General features: G+C 42.1%; 1 protein-coding gene across 1 annotated transcript; it reads right to left on the bottom strand.

Annotated features, from left to right (window-relative positions):
- Positions 1–926: 926 nt before the first annotated feature.
- Positions 927–21802, bottom strand: SLC19A2 (solute carrier family 19 member 2). Its single transcript, XM_066371431.1, has 6 exons — positions 21415–21802; positions 13821–14423; positions 7171–7393; positions 6129–6321; positions 5656–5797; positions 927–1836 (listed from the first exon to the last, which is right to left on the bottom strand). The coding sequence occupies exons 1-6, from the start codon at positions 21616–21618 to the stop codon at positions 1708–1710; spliced, it is 1494 nt and encodes a 497-aa protein (XP_066227528.1). The 5' UTR covers positions 21619–21802; the 3' UTR covers positions 927–1707.
- Positions 21803–27369: the final 5567 nt, after the last annotated feature.

Here is a 27369-nt window from a genome sequence, read left to right as displayed (position 1 = left end):
CACACACGAAGATGTGAACTTATTACTGTCTTATGTAAAGTGCCACCGACATTGACTTAAATTCCCAGGGAAACAATGTTTTGGTAACATGAAACATTTGATTGTACCACAGTCCATTTTGTTTTTTAAAAATTAAATAAAATCCCCTTGTTCGTTTCAGAGTAAACAATTCCCTATGTCACAAAATAAAAGATAAAATATAAAAATGAGACACTGCTACTTGAATGACATCACGTCCCTTTCCCTTGCTTAGCTAGTGTTCTTTTCCTTTCTGTACATCCTAAAGAGAGGTTGGATGGAAAATGACCTCATTGGTTATTCATTTGCTTCTAGAGTTCTCACTTAGACTAAGTATGTCAATTTTGCAATCTTGACACTATTATCCACAGTTTAGCTGTGACATTCCAAAGAAGCAAACACCCTCCAGCTGAAAGTGGCCACCCAGATTCTTTTCAAGATAAGGCAACCATGTTGGCTTTAAAGTAGTTTTCATGTCTCACATATTTTAGCAGCCAACTTGGTAGGTAGGCTGATCTGAGAATTAACTGTATACAGAATAATATTTTTTTTCAAGTACCATGGAAATGGAATCACTAGCAGTTGTTATTTTAAGCAAATATTCAAGATGATCCACCCTTCGATGCAAAGGCAGATTTAATGTACAAAATGCAGGAATCCTGTTTATCCTGGTTCCTGTCCCACTGAAATAATCGAAAAGAGGCTCAGTTTGTGAAAAAGGCCTTGGAGTCATCCAACTCCGAATGACACCTTTACCTCGGATAAGAACAAAAAAACTATAAATGGGGATGAAGTCATTTAAAAATAAAATCAAAATGTTCTCATTTTATTTTGGAAACAAAAGGGAATGCAAATACAGAGTGGGCTACTTCTGTCTTGAGCCCATATTCTAACTTTTCATCACGGAATTAACAGTCCTTCATACCGAAGAATAAAAGACGAGAAAACCTACCTTGTATTTTCTGATTAGGTTTCTTCAATGAGATGATTAGCAAGCTTCAAAACTTGCCTTATTTTCTAACTAAATGAGCTTCTCTGGGAAGCATATAATGAGTAAGGCAAACATGTACTTCTAATAAAAATCTACACAAATTCCTGTCAAGATGAGAACTGAGAACATTCATACAATGAATTTTTTAAAATAACTTATTAGGAGTGACACCTACTCCTTATAGGACAGGACACCAAACCAGAGCAAATATTGCCTGTGCAGTTCTCATCTGCAGAAACACAAATGCATGTGAGGAACACAAAATGAGAACTAAGTTGAACAGAGGCAGGTGCTGTTACAACATATTTCATCTGTGGCCCGTGAAGCCCTGGTCCCACCGGGCCACAGTTCTGCTAATCAGATATAGAAGTACTTGACCTGTGACACACCAAGCTCACTGGCTAGCAAGTACACAACACCATGTACTGTCTGACTGCTTGGGATGACTTGGTTTTCAAAATCAAGTTCACTTTTTCATCTGAAAAACATCATCCTTAAATAAACCACAAATGAACTTGACTTCTGCTCCTCTGACCATGATTATGTCCCTTTAGGAACACAGGTATAGTCAATTGGCTGCTTGGAAGCCATGAAATGCACATTGATAAATATATGTTTACACTTTGAAAAATTAAATGCATCCAGGGACCATGGCTGCGCGGAGCTCTTGCTATAAGATACAGCTTGTCAGTAATGCATTATGAAGTGGTCACTGGAGAACTTGACTCTGGATCTTCCTGCTTTCGGTATTTCTTCAAAAGAGTGACTGTTCCATTTGCCAGGAAAACTGCAGCGATGAGAGCGAAGTACCCAGCATAGATCAGGAACTAAAGGGGGAAGAAGTCATTTACATACTATCAATTATTGGAGCTGTTCTATTAGACGTATGTAAACATCCTCTATAATTAAAAGTAACTCAGTTTCTCAATAACACTTCAAAAAATAGCGCCCTTACCCAATGGGCCAGTTACTGAAAATACAAAGAGGCGGTATAGCGTGGAGGTATGGGAGCCTGAAAGTCAAGTGCAAGTCCTGACTACACCCCTGATTAGCTGTGTGACCTTGATTGAGACACCTTTTATTTAAATATTTTAGAGAGAGAAAGAGAGAGAGAGAGAGAGAGGCGGGGTGGGGGAGCAGGAAGTATCAACTTGTAGTGTAGCTGCTTCTGGTATGCACTTTGACTGGGCAAGCCCGGGGTTTCGAACCTCAGACCTCAGCATTCCAGCCTGACACTAAATCCATTGCGCCACCACAGGTCAGGCTGAGATACTTTTAAAAAAAAAAGCAAACTGAATTTATTGGGGCAACATTGGTTAACAAAACCGTACAGATTTCAGGTGTACAGCTCAACAAAACATCATTTGCACACTGTGTCCTGCACCCACCGCCTGAAGCAATCTCTCTCTGTCCCCTTTCATCCCTGGTCCTCTCCCACATGCCCACCACCCTTCCCTATCACCACACTGCTGTCTGCGTCTGTGTATTATATATATATATATGCATAATCCCTTCACCTATTTTCACCCAGCCCGAACGCCCACCCCTTTGATAGCTGGCAGTCTGTTCTATGTGCCTATGCTTCTGATTCTATTCTGTTTGTTAAATTATTTTGTCAGAAGGTAATTTCTGGGCCTGGGCTTCATTTACAAAAAGCAGTTCATGATCATAGACGGTAAAGGGATTAGCCAAAAAAACATATATACATAACACACATATACAGACAACAGGGCAGCAACAGCCAGAGGTAAAGGGCGGGGTGGAGATGGGGGGACAGGGGAAAAGGGGGTGGAAAGAGACTTTGCATGGGGCATGGTGGGGCACAGTGTGGTGTGAGAATGGTGTTTATTGAGTGGGACACTTGAAACCATGTTAACACAATAAAAACAAAAACAAAATGCAGTGTCATAATACTTCCCACTTCATGGGTTGTTGGGAAGGGATGAGATCATGTATGTAAACGTCTATTAACAAAATGCTGATCCTGTTGTCACTGAGTCATGGTCTCAAGCTGTAGACTAACAGGCCAATTTCAGAAGATCAAGAACTTTTTTCCCCAGAAGAGGGCAGTAGAAGGTCAACTACAGGTTGGGGCACAAGTAGGTATACAGTTGTTTGTATAGAAAAGAATACAATAATTAATAAATAACAGTAAACTCTGTGTTTCCTACACTCACAATAATAAACCTACTTGTGCCCCATCCTGTATACTACATTATAGGATTATTTTTTATATGGATCTTCCCTAAATGAACTTTCTAATGTGCTATATAGTTTATCAACAAACATCATCACCACCATAGTTAATTATTTATTTTTTATTTTTAGAGAGAGAGAGAGGGAGAGAGAGAAAGAAAGGAAGAGAGAAGGGGTGGAAAGAAATGAGAGGCGTCAACTTGTAATTGCATTCACTTTAGTTGTTTATTGCTTCTTATATATACCTTGACCAGGAGCTCAAGCTGAGCCAATGACCCCTTGCTCAAGCCAGCGGCCATGTACTTTTGAGTTGGTGACCTTGGGCTCAAGCCAGTGACCTTGGGCTTTAAGCCAGTTATCTTTGGGCTCAAGCCTGCAACCCCACACTCAAGCTAGCAAGCCCGCACTCAAGCAGATGAGTCCCTGCTCTAGCCAGCGACCTTGGAGTTTCAAACCTGGACCTCTGTAGCCCTGGCCAGTTGGCTCAGTGGTAGAGCGCTGGCCTGGCATGCAGGAGTCCCAGGTTTGATTCCTGGCCAGGGCACACAGGAGAGGCACCCATCTGCTTCTCCACCCCTCCCCCTCTCCTTCCTTTCTGTCTCTCTCTTCCCCTCCCGCAGCTGAGGCTCCATTGGAGCAAAGTTGGCCCGGGCGCTGAGGATGGCTCCATGGCCTCTGCCTCAGGCACTAGAATGGCTCTGGTCACAACAGAGCAACGCCCCAGATGGGCAGAGCATCACCCCCTGGTGGGCATGCCGGGTGGATCCCGGTTGGGCGCATGCGGGAGTCTGTCTGACTGTCTCCCCATTTCCAACTTCAGAAAAATACAAAAAAAAACAACAACTTGGACCTCCATGTCCTGGGTTGACACTATCCACTGTACTACCAGTCAGACACTATATTCTTCTTAAAGTAACTTACTTAATACTTATAAGCTGGTCATAGGTTCAATAAAGAGTAGCTCTTAGTCTTTGAGCCAAGTTTTAAAAAATTTGGATGCCTTTTCTTATAAGAAACCTGTTAATTAATCATGGAAGTTAGTGGCCCTGGCCGGCTGGCTCAGTGGTAGTAGAGTGTTGGCCCAGCGTGTGGATGTCCCTGGTTTGAGTCCCAGTCAGGGCTCACAGGAGAAGCGCCCATCTGTACCACCTCCCTGCCCCCTTCTCTCTCTCTCTTTCTTTTCCACCCTCTCCTGCAGCCATGGCTCATTCAAGCAAGTTGGCCCTGGGCACTGAGGATGGCTCCCATGGCCTTGTCTTAGGTGCTAAAATAGCTCAGTTGCCAAGAAAAGGAGCAACGGCCCCAGAGGGGCAAAGCATCGCCTGGTAGGGGGCTTGCCGGGTGGATCCAGTCAGGGCACATGTGGGAGTCTGTCTCTGCCTCCCCACCTCTCACTTAGTTAAAAAAAAAAAGTCATGGAAGTTAGAGTTGTAGCACAGTCCACAAAATTCTTTTATCCCATATATTTAAGCCCACAATTTGATATGATGACAGGCATTTAGTTTCTATCCTACCCTCCATCCCTAAAGTGAGTACCTAACCCAAGAGGTCCTGCTGATGGTAGGCGGGCAACATGGAAAGTGGTGAGCACTCACTCTGCCCCCTTACCGTCCTCACCATCCCCACCGCCCTTTCTGTGGCAGCGACTACACTGGTGGGAGCCGAGCGGGCTTCAGAGTTAGAGGCTAGATCCTCGCTCTGCTACACTGCTGCTGACTCTGTCACCTTAACACTTGACATTACTTAATCCTCAGACTCAGGTTCCCCAGGTCTGGTCCTGACAGCTTTGTAAAATTCTGTATCAAGTCCCTGGCACATAGAAAGCACTCAAGGCTCATGACCTATTACAATTATTTCTCTTAGATCTCATCAGTAAAAACAGAATTAATTACTGTGGGTATGCTGGGCCTTTGTATTCTAAGAAAACTAACATGTAAATAGGGAGGAAATAGCAGAGAAGCTATCAAGTGGCCTGAGATGGGGGTGCAACAAGCACTTTCTGATTCACTTGCCCATCTGGCCAGAGAACAGGGCGGACCTTGCCTGCACACTCGCGCTACACCGAGGTACATGCAGCCCACGAGTCCTCTGAATCAGGAAAGTGGTCACGCGGCCCTGGCTGTCTGGGCGGACGTATTCCCAGTAGGTCATGTGTTAAAGATCATAATGTGGTTCATCAACAGCAAGTCAGTACCTTGGTATCTGGGTGAGGGGGACTGTAAACAGAGAAGGAAGGAGACCTAGCTGTGAGGTAAAGCAAGGCCTCATCAGAAAGGGACTGCCCCAACATGCTCCATGGGACAAAGAACCACGGTGGGGAATGACTGATGGGAGGGGACACTTTGTATTTTGTATCTGCCTGCACTGTTTGAATGTGTTCATTAGGCATGCTCCACTCTGTCACCCTGATCAAGTCATAACTTCTTTTGTGCCGAGACAGCTGCTCTTACCTGCGTGGTAATTTCCAAGCCAAGGCCACTGCGGTCGACCACAATGAGCGTGAGCAGCGTCTGCAGGGCCAGAGCAATGAAGGTGTTGACACCGAACACCAGGGCGTAGCGCTCCATGCTGAGGTTTGCGGCAATCTGAAAACTTAAAAGAAAGAAAGGAGAATGGATAGAAAAGAATTTCTTCCTGGGTAGTTATAATTTTTACTTCTTTTTACTGTCAACCTCCTTCCCAACCAAGTGGAAAGTATTTTCTTGCAAGTGATGTAAATCTTATGTGAAATCTGGAACAGCAGGACCGCGTGAACAAGGAAATAAAGGAACCCTGTGTAATGCTTCCTCGGAGAAAACAAGCAACCCAATGCTTTCTCCCATTTGCCTCTTTTAACTAGAAAATTTATAATTTCTTTGTAAAGAAAACAAAAGGTTTATCCTAACACAACTTTTCCTAATGCTTCTTTGAACAAAATACCTACGTTGCTATGGTGATGAGTAACATGTAGATGATTCTGAAGACAACATAGGACGCGTAGCACACCCAGATGTTACCCACAGTGTCCATGATGTATACTGCGGCGGCGATTAGAAGAGAAAACAGAGACAGGGCCATTTCTCCCCAGGTGGACCAGGATATTTTTATGTAACCAACTGCAAAAACAGCAACAGCACCTAAACACAGAAAGAGACAAGTAATCTAGTTAGTTTGCTAAATAAACATTAAAAAAAAATTTAATCAGCTTTTTGAAAGCTGTGAACTTATACAAAGAGGGTAGCCTAAGATTATGCAGGGCCTTGAAAGTATGGCAGAAAACGTGGGCTTAACGGACTCAAGACCAGGGGTCCCGCGTGAGGATGACAGACCAAGTGAGGGCAGTGGGCACGGGGGAGGAAAAAGACGCCACAGGCCCCGGGACGCTGCTGAGGAGACCGTGCTGAGTGAGGCTGAGGCTGCAGCTGATGCAACGTCCAAAGAACCACCGCTCTCAGCCTGGCACCATGGCAAGGCGGCTCAGTTCTCCTCCCCACAGAAGAGCCATGGAGAACAAGGGCATCTCTGCCCTTTGGTAATATGAGAATGACAATGACGGCTAAAATCTACAGAGTGCTTTCCAAGCGCCAGACACAGTTATAAGTGGCTGCAGAAATCATGTAAAACCTTCCAAAAATCTTATGAGGTATGTCAAGAAATGAGAAAGGGGCAATAGAATATAACGATCAATGACACAGGCTCTGAGTTCAAATCCTGCCCTTACTATTTACCATCTACATGACCTTGGGCAAGTTATGAACATAGCTGTCCGCAGTTTCCTGATTGTAAAATGGGGATGATGGCTGCACCGATCTCATGGATTTTGTAGGGCTGAGTTAATATACACAAATTATAAAACCAGAGCTCGAAATAAGTATGTGTTTCTTTGGAGTTTCCTCAGATTTGGGAGGGGAGAGAAAATGTGATTATGGTTGACAGCTACCAGGGGACTCGCCCTCCCGACCACCCTAACCCTCAGCACTGCTCACCCAGTAAGGTGGAAACTGCCTCCACACCTCCGTTATAGATAGCAGCATGGCGAGAAGGCATCACCTGCTCCCACAGGCCCTGTGTGTAGTTGATGACTTGAAAATAGCCGCAGGTGGAGAGGGCCCACCACACCGACCAGCAGAGCAGGGGGCGAGAGGAGTAGCATATCAGGAAGTCATTCCACAGAACCTTCAGCACGAGGAGCCGGTCCGGCCGGGGCTCCTGCACAGCAAAGGGAAGAAAGCTCAATCATCACCAAGGCAACCGGACAGACTTGATTTTCTACCTAAGACACACTGCTCTTTTTCCTTGTGAAAACATATATATGTTTATATGTCTTGGCAATTACACTTATCCCCTTGGACCCTGCTTATTTTGATTTCTACTTTGTTTTCCCTTTCTATAATAATCAAGATCAAACCACCCACCTAACCTACCTACTTACTCTTCTTTACCATAATTACTACAAATATGATTTATGGTTCAATTATGGGCTTTATCACCTTATTGTACAATGGCACTGCAATCTCCAGTCTCAACATTCTGACTTCCCTTCAAAATACATTTTAATAAAATTTTTGTTTTGAATGCTCTAGGAGCGTCAGCACAGTTGTATGTAGTCTGTCCCGCAAAGGATGGTACTGTTTAAAGAATGAAGGTAGAAAGATGGTCAGAAATTGCATACTTCAGACCAAAGGAGATGACCTTCCACATCTCCCCACAGTGGCAAACAACATTAAAAATCAGCAGTCCCAAGTAATTATTAAATCACTGTTCAGAGTCCCTCTGTGAGAATCTACTAACTTTACTGCTGACAGACTTACTCAACAGAAATAGTTAAGATTGAAATCTTAGAAATAGACCAAAGTCTTAGCAGCAGTTCTCTGGATAGTGGGGTGATTAGTGATTTTAATTTTCTTCCTTATACTATTTATATTACCCAATATTTATAGGAACTGTTAGTACTATAATGAAGTAATAAAGCTACTAGGCTTATAACTGAGTGGATAAAAACATCACTGGGCCATGCACCATCCCTAGACTATGCCCAGAAGTCAGATGAGATTCCAGACACACTGGGACTCCAACTGTATCAAAGGTCTAATTTATCAAAGATGCCTTTAATTCCTGTGCCCTGCTCAGAACACAGGAAATTTTACTTTTGTGGTGAACATGGAAAGGCAAAGTAAAAAAACCTAGAGGGACCAAAGGGAAGCGACCATGATGCAGCACGTAGGAGCCAGGCTGTTACAGGAGAACTTCTGGCCCGGCAGGAACACCCCAGGCAGCAGCATGACTCAGCGCTCCACTGGGGGGAGGTTACCTGTCTGCATCAGAACCTCCACAGGTAAAAAGATTATTTCCTCCTGCTTTCAGCCCCTTCTCTTCTATTTTTTAATGGAGGTATAATTTACCTATAACAGGGGTCGGGAACCTTTTTGGCTAAGAGAGCCATGAATGCCACATATTTTAAAATGTAATTCCGTGAGAGCCATACAATATGTTTAACACTAAATACAAGTAAATGTGTGCATTTTATGTAAGACCAACACTTTTAAAGTACAGTAAGTCTCTGAATTCTTTTTTTTTTTTTTTTTGTCTCTGAATTCTTTTTAATAATGTTGTTATGCTGTTGCGAACCAACAATGAATAAAGTACTTCTTACCATTAATGCGACTTCTGGTGCTGCATGATTTTGCTGATGGCTTTGTGGGTCTGGTTGATACATGGTGAGGTTAAGCTTCATGCAGGCGTTGAGACTTCCAACCGTTAAACGTGATCGTAGGTTGGTCTTAATGTTCTTTAAATGTGAGAAAGACTGTTCACATACATATGTAGAGCCAAACATTGTCAGTACAGCAATATTCACACGCTGCAGAGCATGGTATGTGACAGAAAGCGTATTCCAAGTTTTGACAATCAGTTGGTCCGCGGGTTGAAGTTTTTTTCATTTCTCCCACCTGTGTTTGCTCACCAACTCTGCTTGCTGTCGTGCTAGTCTTTCCAAATCTTCATTGTGACTTGAACTTATTCACCCACATGTCTGAGGCCTTCAGGTCAGCAGCTTGTAACTCAGACGGAGACACTGGGGATGTAACTCAGGTTGGTACTGTCCACTGCACACTTGTGTAGATGGGTGATGAACTTAAAAAGACGAGTGGCTCACAAAATTCTCCAAAGTTCGCTTTGAATGTCTGCAGGAGATTAGATGTGAAGCCCACTAGCTGCTGGAGATCAAGATGTTGAGCAGGGTCACTTGCTGTGCAAGCATCTTTAAACTCTCCCAGTTTTTCAAAGTGTAGTAAACAACCTGTTTCAATGTCGGCGATAAAGAGTTCCAGCTTGTTTTCAAATGCGAACACTGCTTGTTGAAGGGATAAGACTGTATTTCCAATGCCTTGCATTTTCACATTGAGTTGGTTCAGATGTTCAGTCATGTCCATGAGATAGTAGAACTTCAGGAGCCACTCAGTGTTAGCTAACTCAGGATACTCGACGTTTTTCATTTCAAGAAAAGTCTGGATTTCGCTCAGACAAGCCGCAAAGTGGCTGAGCACCTTCCCTCTTGACAACCAATGCACATTGTTGTGCAGAAGCAGATCAGAATAATTATTCTCAACTCTATCCAGCAGTGTTTTAAACTGGTGATCATTTAAAGCTCAGGCAACAATAAAGTTGACCCCCCAAATGACCAGCGACATTATCTCACCAAGCTGCTCACCACGCATCTGAACACAAAGCACCTCCTGATGTAGGATGCAGTGAAACTTAGGATGGGTCTCTTTTCATGTTCACGAAGAAGCGCTACGAATCCTCTGTTTTTCCCTACTTTGCATGAAGCACCATCAGTACACATCGAAGTAAGTTTATCCATCGGTAGATTTTTTTCTTTAGCGAACTCAGTGTAAGACTTGAATAAATCCTCTCCTTATGTTGTCTCTTTCACAAGACTTTCCTCATGTAGTGTGTCACCGACAGCATACCTTGCAATCACACTAAACTGGGATAAATGGCTTACATCTGTTGACTCATCCAAAGCGAGAGAAAAGAATGGTGCTGCATTTATGTCCTTCACTTGTGTTTCCTCAATTTGATTTGCCATCATGATGGTACGATCGTGAACAGTTCTTGCCGACAGAGGCATGTCTTTTATTCGTTTGATTATCTTGTCTTTATCCAAAAAGTCATCAAAAAGCTCATCGGCAACATCAAAACATGAATGTTTTGGCATACTCCCCATCTGTGAATGGCTTTTTGTTTCTCACAATTGCTAAAGCACCAGCAAAGCTAGCTGAATTCCAGTCACCTTGTTGGGTCCAAACACGGAGTTGCTGCTGACTAGCTTACACTCTGCACAGTAGCTCTTGACATGCTTTCTTCCTGCTGTCCCCCGCTGGATATTTCGATGCAAATGTAGTATGGCATGTGTCGAAGTGCTGCTTTATATTTGACCGTTTCATCAATGCAATTTTATTATTGCATATTAGACACACTGCAGAACCTGCTCTCTCCACAAAAGCGAATTCCTCTGTCCATTTCTGCTGAAAAGTATAATACTCCTCATCTTTTTTTCTTTTAGCCATCTTCTTCGTTAAAAGGATTTCTGCAATTAGCTAGCTGACTACTTGATTGAAAGGAGGGAAGTTTACTTCCTGACCTCACAATGACCCATGTATGTTACGCATTCATTATCCAATAAAAATTTGGTGTTGTCCCGGAGAACAGCTGTGATTGGCTCCAGCCACCCGCAATCATGAACATGAGCAGTAGGAAATGAATGGATTGTAATACATGAGAATGTTTTATATTTTTAACATTATTTTTTTATTAAAGATTTGTCTGCGAGCCAGATGCAGCCATCAAAAGAACCACATCTGGCTCGCGAGCCATAGGTTCCCGACCCCTGACTATAACATAGTTTCACGTATACATGATTCAGTATTTGTATACACTGTAAAATGATCACAGTGTCTAATTGACATTTGTCATCATACACAGAAATTTTTTTCTTGTAACGGGAACTTTTAAGACCTATTCTCTTAGCAACTTTCAAATATGTAATACAGTGTTAACTCTCATCATCATGTTGTACATTACATCCCCAGGACTTGCTACTTCTTTTATAATGGGAGTTTGTACCTTTTGACCCCCTCCCCTGTTTCTCCTACCAGCCAATCAATCCCTGCATCTGGCAACCCCCAATCTGTTCTCTTTATCTGTGAGCTTGTGGTTTTGTCTATGTGTTTTGTTTTCTTCCAAGTATAAGTGATATCATATGGTATTTGCCTTTCTCTTTTTGACTTATTTCACATAGCATAATACCCTCAAAGTCCATCCATGTCGCCATAAATGGCAAAAATTCATTTTTTATGGCTGAATAATATTCCATTGTATGTATATACACTGTGTTTTCTTTATCATTCCTCCATGGATGGACCCTGCTTTTTCTGATTTCTACTTTGTTTTCCCTTTCTGCAAAAATCAAGATCAAACCACCCACCTACCTACTTACTCTTCTTTACCATAATTACTACATGTATAATTTATGGTTCAATTATGGGCTTTATCAACTTATTGTACAATGGCACTGCAATCTCCAATCTCAATATTCTGACTTCTCTTCAAGCTTGTCAGAAAAACAGCAGCATTTTAGGGCTGTACAGCAGCCAAGCCACACTGCTTGCCTCAGGAACAGAGCCAGGAACACCATGGAACTGACCTGAATCCTAATTTTTACCACTGCAGCCAATGGTTCTGGCCACACTGTCTCCCCAGGGAAAGACTTCATGGAGCACAGTACAAACTGAAGTGATTCTCACATATACTCTTAAATTATGTTTAGGAGTATACTTGTGTAATTCTACACAAATCACTATCTCTGATCCCGACCCTTATCTCTAAAATGAAAGGGCTGATAAGATCTAACATCCCCTGGTAACTTAAAGATGCTCTGATTGTTCTAAGATCTGTGGTTAGAATCACTTCTAACTGCAATTTTATAATTATTCAGCTTATCAAGTACTGACATTTTGCATATGTATGAGCAACAAATATCAAGTTGCTCTGTGACTATAGATTTTAACTCACTAGTAGATTATAAAATCAATTCAGTGGGCAATGACTACATTATAAAAAATAAATTGGATGAAATGTGTCAGGATAAAATATTGTAAAAATCTTTGTTTCTGTTATATATAAAAAATATATATGCCTGTGGACTGGTTGCTATGTAAAATGATTCTTACTAAGTAGTTTCCTAACATGTTCAAAAATATTTAAAATTCACTGTTCAATAAAAATCTTTAGAATTATGGCTATGTTATATCTAATATATATATATGTACTTATAATACATATATATATACTGTATATATATATTAATTTTAGCTAAAGCCATTTTACCGCATTTAAAACAGATTTTTAAACAAGGTTCTCGTTTCCTCCTACACAAGCTCCATCAAACGATTATGTGTACGTCTTTCATTCCTTCTTCAATCCTTTGTTGACTCTATAATATCACCTAACAAATCAGAAGGAATCAGCATATCATCTCTACTTAGTTCCTGGTAACTCTGGCTGAAGCTGCTAAAATGTGCCCTTATAATCAGAGTTTTATGGTAAGTGTCACCCAGGCTCTAAACTGTGACCCAAGCTCTTTGGGATAATAACCTAAATTTCAGCTAGTAACAAGAGGTGAAGAATGAGGGAAGGCAAAGGAAAGTGATTTTCAGTGAGGATGCCAGGTGCCCCATTGAAATACTTTGGGTTTAACTCCAGGAGGAGAGCCAGACAGACAGCCTACGAAGCTTACCGAGCCCGGTTCTAGGTCTGACAAAGCCCGTCTACAAAGCTGGAATGTTAATAGGCTTATTACCAAACAGGTCCCAGGAAAACTAAAACTAATTCGGTATGTTTGGAATGAATCTTTCTATCAGGTTATAAGCCCCTCACAGCTTATAACCCGATAGAAAAGATAACAAGCTTTTCTAAAAAGAAAAAAGGTTGGACGACTGGGAAGGCAGTGACCCTTCCTGGCTGGAGAGAATGGATGAATTACTTTGATGCCATAGCCTCTCTTCTAAGAGACAGCTTCATAGTCACACTTTTAATATTCATTTCATCTTCTTAAATAGCCCTTTTGATTCTCTTCTGTATTATTCATTACTGCCCCACTTCAGCAAACCATCATTTGAAATTAAAATCAGGTAGCTCTGGCACAGAGGAGGAAGAGATAACTCCTAGCCTTAAATACTCTGAGCTTCAATTTGGAAACTGGAAGTAGATACTCATCATTTGTTGGAATCATTTCATCTATTCACTGAGCAGAAATTTTCCAACTGCTCTATTTATATGCTAAGCTCTGGGGATGCAAAGGTGAAGAAGAGACAGCCCTGCTGTGGCTTCCAAGACATCTCTGACACAAGCAATCGAATGCTGTGCCAGACCGACCTTGAAGGTCATTCACTCCAGGGGAAAATATAACCTTACCTTGAATCAATGAATGAGCCAGTCAACCAACCAACCAACTCAGGATAAAACCTGAATCCACAAGAATACAAGGTCGAGCAAGAGGGGGTTTCCTGTCTGTTCTTCACAGCTGATCTGGGCCCAAGAGTAGCAGCCACAAGACATTTAAGACTGAACTTACCGGTTCCTCTGTGGGAGGCTCCTCCACATTTAGCGGGATTTTTGACTCAACGTCCTCCCACCCGGGCAGGTGGCGAGAAGCTGAGGTGTCAGTAACAATGCCACCATTTTGTACCTTGACACCATTCACTGCCTGGCAGGTGGAGGGAACGTGGTGGAAGAAAAGGCTCTTCTGTGGCATAGGAAGAAACCAGGCCACGGCAAAGGCCACAGAAACACAGGTAAGAGAGATCACGTTGAGGCTGAACAGTGACCAGCCCGCCACAGAGACGAGGATTTGCCCCAGGACAGAGCCCACTGTGAAGCCCACCAAGGTGGCAGTTCTGCTGTAACTTGTGACTTTCTGGTACATGCTCAGGTCCACCACACTGTAGATATAAGAGTAATAGGCGATTTCAGTGGCTGTGGCGATGCCATAGAAGAACTCCAAGAACTGAGTGGCCAGCAGCCCCTGGGCATAGAGCAGCATGAACCAGGTGACAATGAGGCTGAGCCCCTGCAGCAGAATCACGGGTTTGTAACGGAGGTAGTCTGTGGCAAGGAACACGGGGAACAGCAGCACCAGGTAAGAGTATGTCCATACCGGATAGATTTCATTGAAGACCTGACAAGAAAAGAAGGATTAAAAACCCATGAGTCACATCAAAGGACATGGAGTATTCATAACAATTTGTTCTTATAGAGCCACCTGCCAACACCTCAAATACCTCATTTTTATCAGCCAAAGAAATCGTGACAACAGTTCTGAAAATTGTTTGGAATATATTTCCCCATTTAACTGCATCATCCTTTTCTTAAAACCCTCCACCACTCATTAAGGCCTCATTGGTAGGCTTCCTCGCCCTGCAGGAGCTGACAGTCTGTGCACCACAACGTTCAAAGCTCCCTGGATGCCGCTGTATTGTGCCCTCTCTCCAGTTCCCTGACAGCACGGCTTTTCAACCACGGTTGCACATTTCCCGTGGACCTTTAAGAACTCTGAAGCCCAGCCATAGGCATTTTTTAAAAAACAACTTCCAGGAGCCCTGGCTGGGTTGCTCAGTGGTTGAAGTGTCAACCCTGCGCACCTAGGTTGTGGGTTTGATCTCCGGTCAGGGCATGTACAAGCAGTTAATGAGTGCACAACTAAATGGAACTAAGTGGAGCAACATGTTGATGCTTCTCTCTCTCTCTTTCTCTTCCACTTACCCTCTTTCTGTCTCTCCTTTCCTCTCTCTCTGTCTCCCCTCCCCTTCCACCTCCTCTCAATGAGAACCATTATCTGACAGGTTCTTTAAGGATAGACTCATTGGCAAAACCTATAGCCAGCATACTATTTAGGACAGGGGTCGGGAACCTTTTTGACTGAGAGAGCCATGAACGCCACATATTTTAAAATGTAATTCCGCGAGAGCCATACAACAACCCGTGTCCCTTATGCATTATCCAATAATAATTTGGTGTTGTCCCGGAGGACAGCTGTGATTGGCTCCAGCCACCCGCAACCATGAACATGAGCGGTAGGAAATGAATGGATTGGAACACGAGAATGTTTTATATTTTTAACGTTATTATTTTTTTAATTAAAGGTTTGTCTGTGAGCCATCAAAAGAGCCAAATCTGGCTCGGGAGCCATAGGTTCCCAGCCCCTGATTTAGGAGATACTTGGCTCAATGTCTTGGAAACAAATGTTTCGGAATTCTTGTCACTTCTTTCTTCTAGCCACAGGATAGAGAGCCTTGATCCTATTACTTGATTGATTAGGATTGATCTGATTTCTCTGAGCCCAGGAATAAAAGGGTAAATTTGTTTACAATCTTGACATTATCTGTGGATGGGAGGATTATGGACAACTTTGATGTCCATTTTGCTTGAAAAAAAAATAGCACTTTTAGCTGTTATTTTCTTTTAGGTATGTTTTTAATTGAGATATAATAGAAATAACCTTCAAAATAAGCTTTAAACCATTAAGACCCCCGCTAGAATTTCAGTGTCATCATTTGCTGTGTGATCCTAGTCAAGTTTCTTTTAGTTCCCATTGGACTTCATCCCCACTATCAGTAAGAGGGGTAAGAGCTAGACCACAGGGTCATTTGCTGCAAGGATGAAATGAGAGAGTACATGTAAATCACTTACTCCATTTTATTCATAGGTCCGAAGACTTGAGGGCTGAAGCAAATATACAGACCATTTGGACCAATACAAATTAGCTAAATTAACTGACCTGTTTTCTCCATTCTTCCAATAACAATCACTGTAGCTGTTGTTTCCCTCCCTTTATATGTGCCCAATGTCTAGCAAGGTCTAGACCAGTCAGTTTTTAAAGATCATGTCAACTTCTGCATCAGTGGCCCCAATATTAAGTGCTTTATGAAAGGTTGTCTTGGTTACTGGCTAATTACTTTTCAGGGGAGCACTGTAACCCTGGGCTTTGACAATCTAAGTCCAAGGGTGACTTTCTCTTTAACTCATGTTTATTTACCTCAGTTCACTCAAGTATAAAATGGGCTAATTGTTGTAAAGTTTAGAGGAATGATAAACAATTATTGTAAAATCTTTTGCCAGTGCAGAGCACAACTACAAAAGTAAAACATAATCTAAAATACATTCCAGACTCGATTTCTGTTTCTGACTGGCTGAACACCAAGTAATTTGTCTTATAGCTTTACCTTCATGAATTCTGATCTAATTCATGTGAGTCACTTAGCAAGCTCCACTTGATCAAGAAATATTCTTGCACCTGAATATGTGCATGAAAGAATAATCAAGAACTATAGAAATGATTCTTATTCAAAAGTGTAGAAATTTTAGCAAGTGAACAAAGTACACTTGGCTGGCTGGCTGGCTTAACCACAGTGTGAAATGAACCTCAGTAGAAAACCAAACAGGCTAGGGTGCCTAGAGATGACGGCCGAGAAGAGTGAAGGTTTCCCTACAGACTTCTCCCAGTTGTGTTCCATTAACAACTTCCCACTCCTTTTGCCTGTAGTTATACAGATCCTATCCTACAGTTTTCTTAAGTTTGAAAGTGCCTCCTTGGTTTGACTCAGCATGTTTCTTCTTCACCTTCCCATTTCCCCAACATGTTTTTTCCAACATAGCACCACCAAGCTATTAGCCATCACACCTTTCCTTTAAAATACCCTCCACTGCTTCCTTCAATACCCCATGGACTTTTGTTTTCTACCACACCCCTTTGGACTTTAACTGACTTCTTCACTCCAGTGATATGCTCTGTTATGTACATGAGACATGTTATATACTTTTCAATAATAGTTGCCCCAAAATGATAAACTGCCCAGTTTTCATTACAGAAATTTTTTAATTACCAATTTAAAGTGTTTGTACTTATAGGTCTGTTTCTGTCTAATACAAAACCACAATATAAATAATGAAGATGAGGAAAAGCAACACTGCCAGAGCTGCAATGCCAAGTAGAGATAAATACAGGCAAGGGTGGGGGGTGGAGACCAGAGGGCTTCTCCTTAATGTATTCTAAGTAAGAAATCTCTGCTCTGAGAGAGGACCAACTCAGGATGTATGTCCCCTTCACAGTATGACCAGCTATTACAGCAAATCTCTACTGAGGAGCGTTGCACTGTGCAGTTCACCTACCTCCATGGCCCCACTGAATCCAAACCACCACCCTCTCCATTTCATTACCAATGTTAAAATTTATGCCTGTCATCCCTATTTTACAACTGAGGAAACCTGGCCTCAGAGGAAGGTTAAGCGAACTGTCCCACAGCTAGTAATTGGCTGAGGGAGGAACTAAACCTAGGTATCCACATTTCAGTTCCTCATTTCTTCAATCAGAAAACTGTTATTGATCATCTACCGAGTTCCAGGGTTACTTCCAATGCCTGCAGCAGCTTTTCAACCTGCACAGCAGTGCATTTACAGGGCATTGATGAGGAGATAAAGAGCACATCCCCACAGGTCAGCCATTGGGTCTCCAAGACAGGATTCCTTCCCTAGCAACATCTCCAAGGAGAAGCTGTCGCACAAGAAAATGCTTCTTTGATGGACAATTTGAATCTTGAAGGGAAACTTTCTAATGCAAAAATCCATGAGTTACAGACACTATTGTCCAGATTTTGGACCACACCTTATCTCAGGTAAAATCTGCCCTGTGAGCAAAAGGAATTGATTTTATCCCAAAGTACCTGTCAGAGCTTGTGTGGGGCTTTCCTCTGAAAACAAATGCTCGGTTTGAATTTCTAATTCAGATTTAGACTTTATTTTAGAATCAAGTTTCAATTAAACGAGTTAATAAGCATAATTTGCACAACACTGTTTTGAAGCTGTATGGAATTACAAAAAAAAAAAAAAGAATAAAGTGAAGTCTGTTCTCCAAGAGTTCTGAACCTAGTGAGGAATACAAGTACATACATTATTATTGATCAGGGAGGAAGGAAATATGGGGTTCCTTCTGTGAGACAGACCTTGAAGGATGAGGAAGTTGGAGGCTAACAGAAAGATGTCAACAGATATGTATGGCAGAATGATTCCAAGCTGAGACCCCGTCTTTGGGTACTGGCCAGCAGAGGAGACTGGGGCTATGCTGGACTTCTGACTCTGGGATGAACGTGGAGATAGGCATGTGAAGAAGGCAAGGAGAAGAAGAACAGACAGTAGGAGGTAAGGCTGTTACAGAGGTAAGAGCCAAATTCTGAAGGCTCTGAATATGGCAGAGCAGATAGAATGCTTTAAGAAAATCAAAGAAAGATAGTGAATGTCTATCAAATCGCTTGCTAAAAAAGACAAAATTATTTTTAAAAATTGGAGTTAAAGAGCTCTATTTTATTAACTATTTGGTTTTCCACTATTGGGATACAGTCAAATTTTAACCTTTTTAAAAATGATAAAGTTGCACCTAAAAAAGGTTAATGTTTTCCCTGAAATCTAAGAAAACATCCTTTGAGAGTCTGTCCTCCCTTTCCTGCTTTTATCTTTAAATAGGGTTAGCAATTGCTCTAAGATGATCCTACGTGGCCCTTCTAGGGGCTTCGAAGGGGGAAATGCAAACTTTAACACAAACATTGACCATGATTAAGCATTCACTTTGCCTAAAAATCATGCTTTATTTTTTATTTAACTGTCCATTGGCAAAAGCATGTGCTTGATCTGGAAGAACAAATTGTTCTATTTATTTCAATTATTAGATTATTTTTTAAAAATCTAAGGTCCCGGAGAAGGTGAACAGAGCCACACTTTACGCAACCAACAGACTCAGCCCTGATTCCGGAGACTTCAGAGACAAAAGACACCTTTTCCAGACAGTCACTTTCTCTTCAAACCCTGTCCTCTTCCTCATCAAATGTGCAATAACAGATGTGTGCTATGTTTTTGTTACACAATCAGCAAATATTTCCTGAGCCTGACACCCCTGCTTTACTCCTCTGCCCCCTGAACATATTCCACTCACCCTTGAAAGCTCTCTGGTAAGACAGGGCACGTGATGGAACATCCCACAGCAACTCTCTGCTCAGGGCATGTGACAAAACAGATCAGCTTTCAAATATCAACACGGGGAGAATGTTTCTCCCCCTTGCGCTTCTCAGCCAGGCACAGTGCACACACCGATCACATGGCAGTTCACATGAAACTTTAATGGTCAGCAGTTCCCAGCAGTATCTTTTCTGTTTCAGTGGCTACATGTCCAATCCAGGGCTTGTGTTAGATATCCAGGATGATTTTCTCATATTTACTGCGGTAATTTTCTTCTTGTAAAAATCATTCTATTCACAAGAGTTGACCCTCTCCATTTCATTACCAATGTTAAAACTTATTAAAATTCAAATATGAATGAATAACCATTACAGTCCCCTGTGGACTGAGGCATAGATTGAGATATAGAAGATCCAAAGTTGGGTAAATGTCAGTGATACCTGCTAGAGGTGAGACAATGGGAAACTCAAATGAAACCCTCAATCCAGGACTCAATACTCAACTTTTTTTTTTTTTAAACATAAGAGCAGGAAATTTATTATTTATTTTTAGAGAGGAAGGAAGGAGGAGAGAGAGAGAGAAGCATTGATCTGTTGTTTCACTTACTGCATTTATTGGTTGATTCTGGTATGAGCCCTGACGAGAGATCGAACCCACAACCTTGGCGTATGGGGACGATGCTCTGTCTAACCAACTGATCTATTTGGACAGGGCTCAACAGCCAACTTTCAACTCTCTGTTAAGTGACTCTGAAAATGAAGGAGCAATGTGACAACAAAGTGGACTAGGAGTAATTATACCCTGCTCTGACCTGTGATGCAGGGATACGGAGTCACTGCTCAAAAGAGGTGACTAACCACTGGGAGAGGAGCAAGGTTTAGATGGGAGGAGTATTTCCCAGCCACTGAGAGGAAAAGTAAGCATGGCAGAAAAGGGCCAGCTAATCAGTGCCTGCTATCTCACCCTTTGTAGGGCTCGAGAAAGGAATACCAGGCCTTAGCTCTCAAGCTTTCCAGCGTTCAAGGGGCAGGATGTTGAACCTACTTTACATTGGCTTCGTGAGAGCATCCTGAGTTCAGTTCCTTTTTCAGCTCATATAATATCTTTCTTTCTCGAAAAGACAAGTGTGAAGATCGACCATAAGCTTTAAGGGTTAAACACATTTTTAAAATACACAGTGCGCTTCTGAAGGACTTATTAAAAAAAAAACCTTCTCCGGGTAAAATCAACCAGCAAGAAGTTCCTGACCACGGAGGATGGCCTCTCAATCACTCTGAACATCACCGAGGACCAGAAGTTTTGCAAGATTTCACCATATATTTAGGTAGCAAAATTAACAACTGTGAAGCAACCATTCACAAAGCAAGAAATGTTATAATTAAGTGCCAACTCTGTGATACCATCTAAGTATCTGCCTCTATCCCAGGAAGGGGGTGGGTGGCAGTGGTGAGGCTGGCCATATCCTCGGGCACACAGCCTCATCGAGGTATAATCAAGCCAAATGAAAGACGAGGGGTCCTTGCTGTCCTGTACCGTCTTCCTTTGAGCATATCCATCTCGTCCAAGGTAAACACAGGGAGGTAGCAGAAGGAACAGGGTGCAGCAGTGGGAGGGTGGGTCATTTCAGAAAAGCAGGGGTTACTCAGCATCTGGCTCCCTATTTCCATCAACAATTTACACTGCTCACAAAAATTAGGGGATATTTTCAAAATGAATAGGAAGCTATAAAATATCCCCTAATTTTTGTGAGCAGTCTATTTTCTAAACCTTTTAGTGCAGCTTGTTGTCTTCACTTTTTTTTTTCTTTTTGTCCAAAAGATATCCCTCTTTCCCACCCAGCCCCTCTCCCGGGAACTGCTGGACGGGTCTGAGTAGAATGCGGTTCGTCTCAGCCCCGGGGACTTCCGACTCTCCTTCCAGCCCTTCGCAGAAAGCGTGCCCCATAAATCCAACGGGCAGAAAACCAGCCCGGATTAATGCCGCGCCTAGCACGGAGCTGCCTTCCACCTGGGAAATGTCACAAACCTGCCCCAAAAGGCCCCGGGGCACCTTGCTCCTCCCTCCCCTCCCCTCCCCTCCCCTCCCCCCTCAAGACCCGCATCCCCGCCGCACACTTGCTGCTGGCCTGCCCGCCCCACGATCCCGATCTGGCCCCGCGTGCGTACCTCCCTCTCTGTCAGGTTCTTGTCCGGTCCCAGCAGGTAGGGGGTCAGGAAGGGCTCGGATGGCCTGAGGCTGGCGAAGAAGCCGTAGGCACACAGCAGCGAGGTGGGCAGGAGCCAGCACTCACGGGGGACCCGAGCCGTGCGCAGCAGCATGGTGGCGGCTGCCGCCGCCGCTCGCCTGGACACCGGGCCGGGCACATCCATCCGGAGGAGCGCGGGGAGGCAGACACCCGGCCCGGGCCCCTTTCTCTTCTTTATTTCCGCCGGGGCCAACGGGAGTGCGTTGCCAATGTTGCCCCAAAGCCCACCGGCACCTGTCACCACACGGCGCGGGCCCTGTGGTCCAAGGTGGCGCGCCAGACTGCTCCGCGCTCCAGGGCCTCACAAGGGGGACCTGCGCTGTGCGGCAGAAGAAAAAGGCCGGCTATAAGGCCCGCCCTCCGTCACCGCCTCCAGCAGAGAGCCAATCAGCGGAGAAGTCTGGACTCTACCTTCGCTTCCATTGGCCGATGGCGGCACGCCAGACCGCTGACGTGCACAGGGTTGGAGGAGTGTGGTGGGCGTTTGTATACACTCGGTCCGAACATGGATTCTGTGGCGGCGGAGTCCTCTGGTCTGGTCGCATGGACAGCCGTCAGTTTAAGGCCCTGGTGGGCTCACTTATCCTCCATTCTGCCGCTCACCTGTAAGGGGCGCTCAACCTGGGTCTAGTCGTCACGAAAGAAGGACGCCGTTCCATACCCGCAGCGTCTCACTCCCAGTCACCGCCCCTCTGGGCGTCCATTCGGATAGACTTCGAGGGCGGGCGAGGTCGGACAAAAAGTCAGCCTCGGGGCAGGGGGTCGCTTAACCCTGTCCTCCCGCTGCTCTCGGGTTTTCAGTTGTCCTGAGCTGCCCGAGAAAGACACCAGAAGCCCCGGAGCGTCTAGCACGAGACCGAGCAGAGGCAAACCTCGTGAAATAGTGTGAGGAGAATGAACTAGCCATTCATTTAACAGCGGGACCTCAGATGGAGTGCTCACGACAGGGATTTCTCTCTATTTGTATCACTTTTTGCAAACAAAATACAAAGAGAACAAACGCATACTTGAAAGCCGTGGCCTGTGTTTAAAAGGAAAGTGGGAAATTCTGAATCGTTAAAGTGATCGCAAAATACTACTCATCTCTCTCTCTCTCTCTCTCTCTCTCTTTAAGATGACTTGGCATACTTTTCAAGGACAAAGCATGACAAGAAGCCCCAGTGTTTTCTATTCATGTAAGCCTCTTTCTCTGACGCCCAGCCAGCCTCCTTCCCAATCCTTCCACTGCAAACTGCTTAGAGCACTTTCTTCTGTGCAGATCCTGCCAGAAAGCTCATTGAAAACGTTTTTGAACTTTCTATTTTGCTTTAATGTATGCTACGACCCATCTAGCTCAATTTTCCTCCTGCATAAAAGCAAAAGACACTTTTTGCACAAAGAATGCTTTTTGCAATCAGCCACCATATACACAGAGATGAAATTGAGTCTCCCAGGTGGGACAATCCTAGTGAAAGGGATGAAGGCGATTTGTTTCTAAGGCTGTACAAGTGAATGCGCGTGTATATATATATATTGATTCAACATATATATATGTTGATTAATAATCTCTGAAGAAATGCAGTTGTTGGTATTTACGTGTATCAGATGAGTCACAATATGTGGTCCAGGGATTTAAATTGTATTGAGCCCCAGAAAGACACTAGATGCCCCAAGTGTTTCGCAAGAGACCGAGCAGAAGAAAAAAGTGTGTAAAATATTGTGAGGAGAAAGAAAATGTCCTTGGGATTTTTTTCAGAGTTTTTTGAGGTCAAGTTACTTTCATAATAAAACTAAGACTTTCCTTTTCCACTCTGGAGACTACGTGACATGTGATGATATCATCACTCTAAAGGCTGAGAGAATGTATGCTTGTATGTTTTTGTGTTTAAAAACTTGCCAGACTCACTTTATGATATGGCATGTATCAATAGGTTATAACCCACAGAAACAGAAAGTCTATTGTCCTCAAAAATAGGAGTCTTAAGACTAAAGAGTGGGAACTTCTAATGTACATGATATCATTATATTGTCTCCTGATCATGACTACAGAGAACACCAATGGTCCTCCTCTTGGCAATTGCTTTGCATTATAACACTCAGTGCTTTAGTAGAAGAGAGAAAGAGAAAGAAAATCAGGAAAGGCTTCAGAAAGAGAAGGCCACTTACTGTCCCTTGCCTGAGGCTGGTTTGTAGACCTGAACAGTGTTAACCTATAAATCACTGATGCTGAACGTTTTCCTTGGTACAAATCCCTTAGGCACCTCAAATCTTTGCAATGTTAGGCATTAACAAATACTTGTTCTTGCATTGGTTAGAAACTGTTTTTTACTGTTCTTCTGGAACAGGTTAAGGTAGGCAGAATTCTAACAATGATCCTTGCCCTCGTCTAATCCCCACCCCCTTGAATGTGAGGTAGAACCCAATTTGATGAGAGAATACAACTGACTACTACATTAGATGGCAAAAGTGAGATTATACAGTTGGACCCTATCTAATCACACCACCTCTTTACAAGCAGCTACTAGCAGAAGAGGAAGTAAGAGATGCGTGAAGAATGAGAAAGACTTGGTGTGCTTGTGCTGCATGGGGCTGTGTGCCAAGGATGTGGACACGCTATAGCAGTTGAGACTGATTCTTGGCTGATACGCAGCAAGGAATTAGGGATTTCAGTCCTACAATCACAAGGAACTGAACTTTGCTAACAACCTAAAGGAGTTTGGAAGTAGATTCTTCCCCAGAGCTACCAGATAAGAGCCTGACCTGAACAACACCTTAATCTCTGCCCTTGAAACTCTACAGAGAGAACCCACCCAAGCCCATCTGGACTTCTGATCTACAGAACTGTGAGCTAAATTGTTATAATTCTTTTATGCCATTAAGTTTGTGGTAACTTATGCAGCAATAGGAAACTAGCACAGAGGTGAATAAAATATATTTTACAAATTGAGGTATATTTACATAATATTTGATTACTCATTAAATGTATTTAAGTGTACAACTCAGTGGCATTAGTACATTCACGATGTTGTACTAAGACGTTTCACCACCCCAGAAGGAAACTTGTACCCATTTAAGTAATCACTCCCTAGTTCCCCCTTCCCCTAGCTAACATTAATGTGCTTTCTGTCTTTATGGATTTATCTATTTTGGATAATTTGTACAAATGGAATCATACAGTACATGACCTTTTGTGTCTGGCTTCTTTGATTTAGCATAACATCTTCAAGATTCATTGACACTGCAGTATGTATCAGTACTTCATTCCTTTTTATGACTGAAAAATATTCCAGTTTACCTATATAACACATTTTGTTTATTCTTTCATCAACTGATGGACGTCTGGGTTGTTTCTACTTTTTGGCTATTGTGAATACTGCTGCTATTGACATTTGTGTGCAAGTGTTTCTTTGAATACCTGTTTTCAATTCTTCTTGATATTTAAGAGTGGAATTGTCAGATCACTTTATAATTCTATCTTTAACTATTTGAGGAATGGCCCAACTGTTTTCCACAGATCCTACACCTTTTAACATTTCCACTAGCAATGTATGAGGGCTGCAATTTCTTCACATCCTTGTCAGTACTTGTTATTTCCCTCTTTTAAAAAAAAAATTCATTTTAGGGAGTGTAAAGTGGTATCTCATTGTGATTTTGATTTGTATTTACCTAATGATTAATGATGTTGATCATTTTTTCATGTATATGTTAACTATTTTTGCACCTTTGGAGAAATTTCAATTCAAACATTTTGCCAACCTTTTTATTGGATTGTCTTTCTGTTGTAACGTTATAAGAGTGCTTTATACATTCTGGATTCAAGAGTATTGTCAGGTACATGATATGCAAATATTTTTGCCCATTTTATAGGGGTAAATACAATACTGACCAACACTTTCCTATATATACAAAACCATGTTGGGATGTGTATTTTGCAAAAAGTAGAATTATATTACATACCCTTTTGAATCTTGGCTTTGTGACTCAGGAATAATTCATGGAATTAATTCAGGAATTTTATGTAATGAGGTTAAGTTGTAATTCTTTCTAATGTTCTACTGTGTGGGTGTACCATAATTTATTCAACCGTTTCCTATATATGGTCATTCACTCTGTTTTTAGGTTTTTAGTCCCTGCCAACTGCTGAAATTAAAATCCTTGTATAATATATATCTATGTATTGTTTGCTTCATTTTTATGGAATTTATTCCCAAGTTCAAGATAACTGGATCTAGAGGATGTGTTTTTTATTTGAATAGACATTGTTCAGTCATTTTCCGTAAAAACTATAAGCTATAACTTATATTTTTATTAGCAAAGCGTGAGAGTGGTTTTTTTGTACTGCATCCTCACCAACAACAGCTGTAATCAAGCTTTTACATTTTTGCTAGTCTGATGGGTAGAAATCAGTAGTTCTCAACCTGTCATGATTTTGCTCCGCCCTTCTCAGATGTCTGCCAAAGTCAGGAGGTATTTTTGTCATTACTGTCAATCATGGTTGGGGGTAAGTGCTCCTGGCTTCCATTGGGAAGAGCCAGGGATTCTGCTAAATATCCTGCAGGACTCAAGGCAGCAACCCCCCTCCCCAAGCTATCCAGCCTAGAATGCCAGTAGTTCTCAGGTTGAGAAGCCCTGGTCTAAAGTGCTACCAGAAATAGCGTTCAGTATATATGAAAATTTAGTAAGTGAGAATTATTCTGTTCAATTAAATGAAAAAAGAATGGATAACTTCATAAATGTTACTGGAAAAATTGTTGCTCAATATGAAAGAAATTAAATTTGGAACAAACCTTTTCAAACTATTTATAAAAACAAATTCTAGGTGTAGAAATGACTTAAATGTAGGTAATAATAATAGCCCTCAAAAAAAATCTAGGAGACTGTGTATACTCTAGGACAAGGAAACCTGTAAACTAGAATGGAAATACACTAATATAAAATGAAAGATAAAAAATATGATAAAATAATTTTATTTATTAACATGATCTTATTGAGGTTATTACTGGACTGAAAACAGAAACCTTGGCCTTTGTTTTTCTGGCACAAACTGAAGGAACTTAATGAATCTTGGTGAATGAATGGTCTTCTATAGACCGTTGTTTCTAATCTCTTAGGTGACCCATTATAAAAGCTCAAGGACAACTTCTCAAGCCAGGAAGGAGTAATCAGCAAAGCATGAGAGTCAAACATTTTAAACCTATGATATAGTGCAAATAGGAGTATCAATTCACACCCATTGTGTGGCATACAGAATTTTGGAGCAAAAGGACAAGTTAAGACAGCTTGTCTATGGCGTTATGGACTGTAAGTTACAGAGAAGTTCAGGGACATGATATTATGAAGTTCAAAACATGCCCGCTGGTCCAGTTTGAGCTTTATTGTACAATAGAAATGATGGAATTCAATAAAACAATCATAATCATAGACTGTTAATTTTGGAAATAATATTGAAGCTGAAGCCAGGAAATGTAAAACCATTTAACAAGATCCCCAAGAGAGTTAGAAGCAAACTTGGGATAGTCTTCGGTTGTATAGACTCACAGTCCAAAAGTAGTCCTCCATGCCATGCAGCCTTTATGTTCTCTTCCAGTTAATATTCCTTTTGTTTTATTTGTCCCTTTATTTTGTTTTGGTTCCATATATGAGTGAAGTCTTTGTCTTTCTCTGTCTGACTTATTTCACTTAACATAATACCTTCTACGTCCATTAATGTTATCATAAGTGGCAATAGTTTTAATTCCTTTTTTATTGCTGAATAATATTCTATTATACATAATGTATATTTGTATATAGGTATAATGTATATAATATATATAAAATGTCTTCTTTATTCATTTATCTATTGATAAGATATCTAGATTGCTTCCGTATCTTGGCTTCTATGAATAATGTTGCAGTG

The sequence above is a fragment of the Saccopteryx leptura genome, chromosome 2 (assembly GCF_036850995.1).
Source record: "Saccopteryx leptura isolate mSacLep1 chromosome 2, mSacLep1_pri_phased_curated, whole genome shotgun sequence".
NCBI lineage: Eukaryota > Metazoa > Chordata > Mammalia > Chiroptera > Emballonuridae > Saccopteryx > Saccopteryx leptura.
Note: the sequence above shows the minus strand (reverse complement) of the source record. Positions and strands in the feature narration are given on the sequence as shown.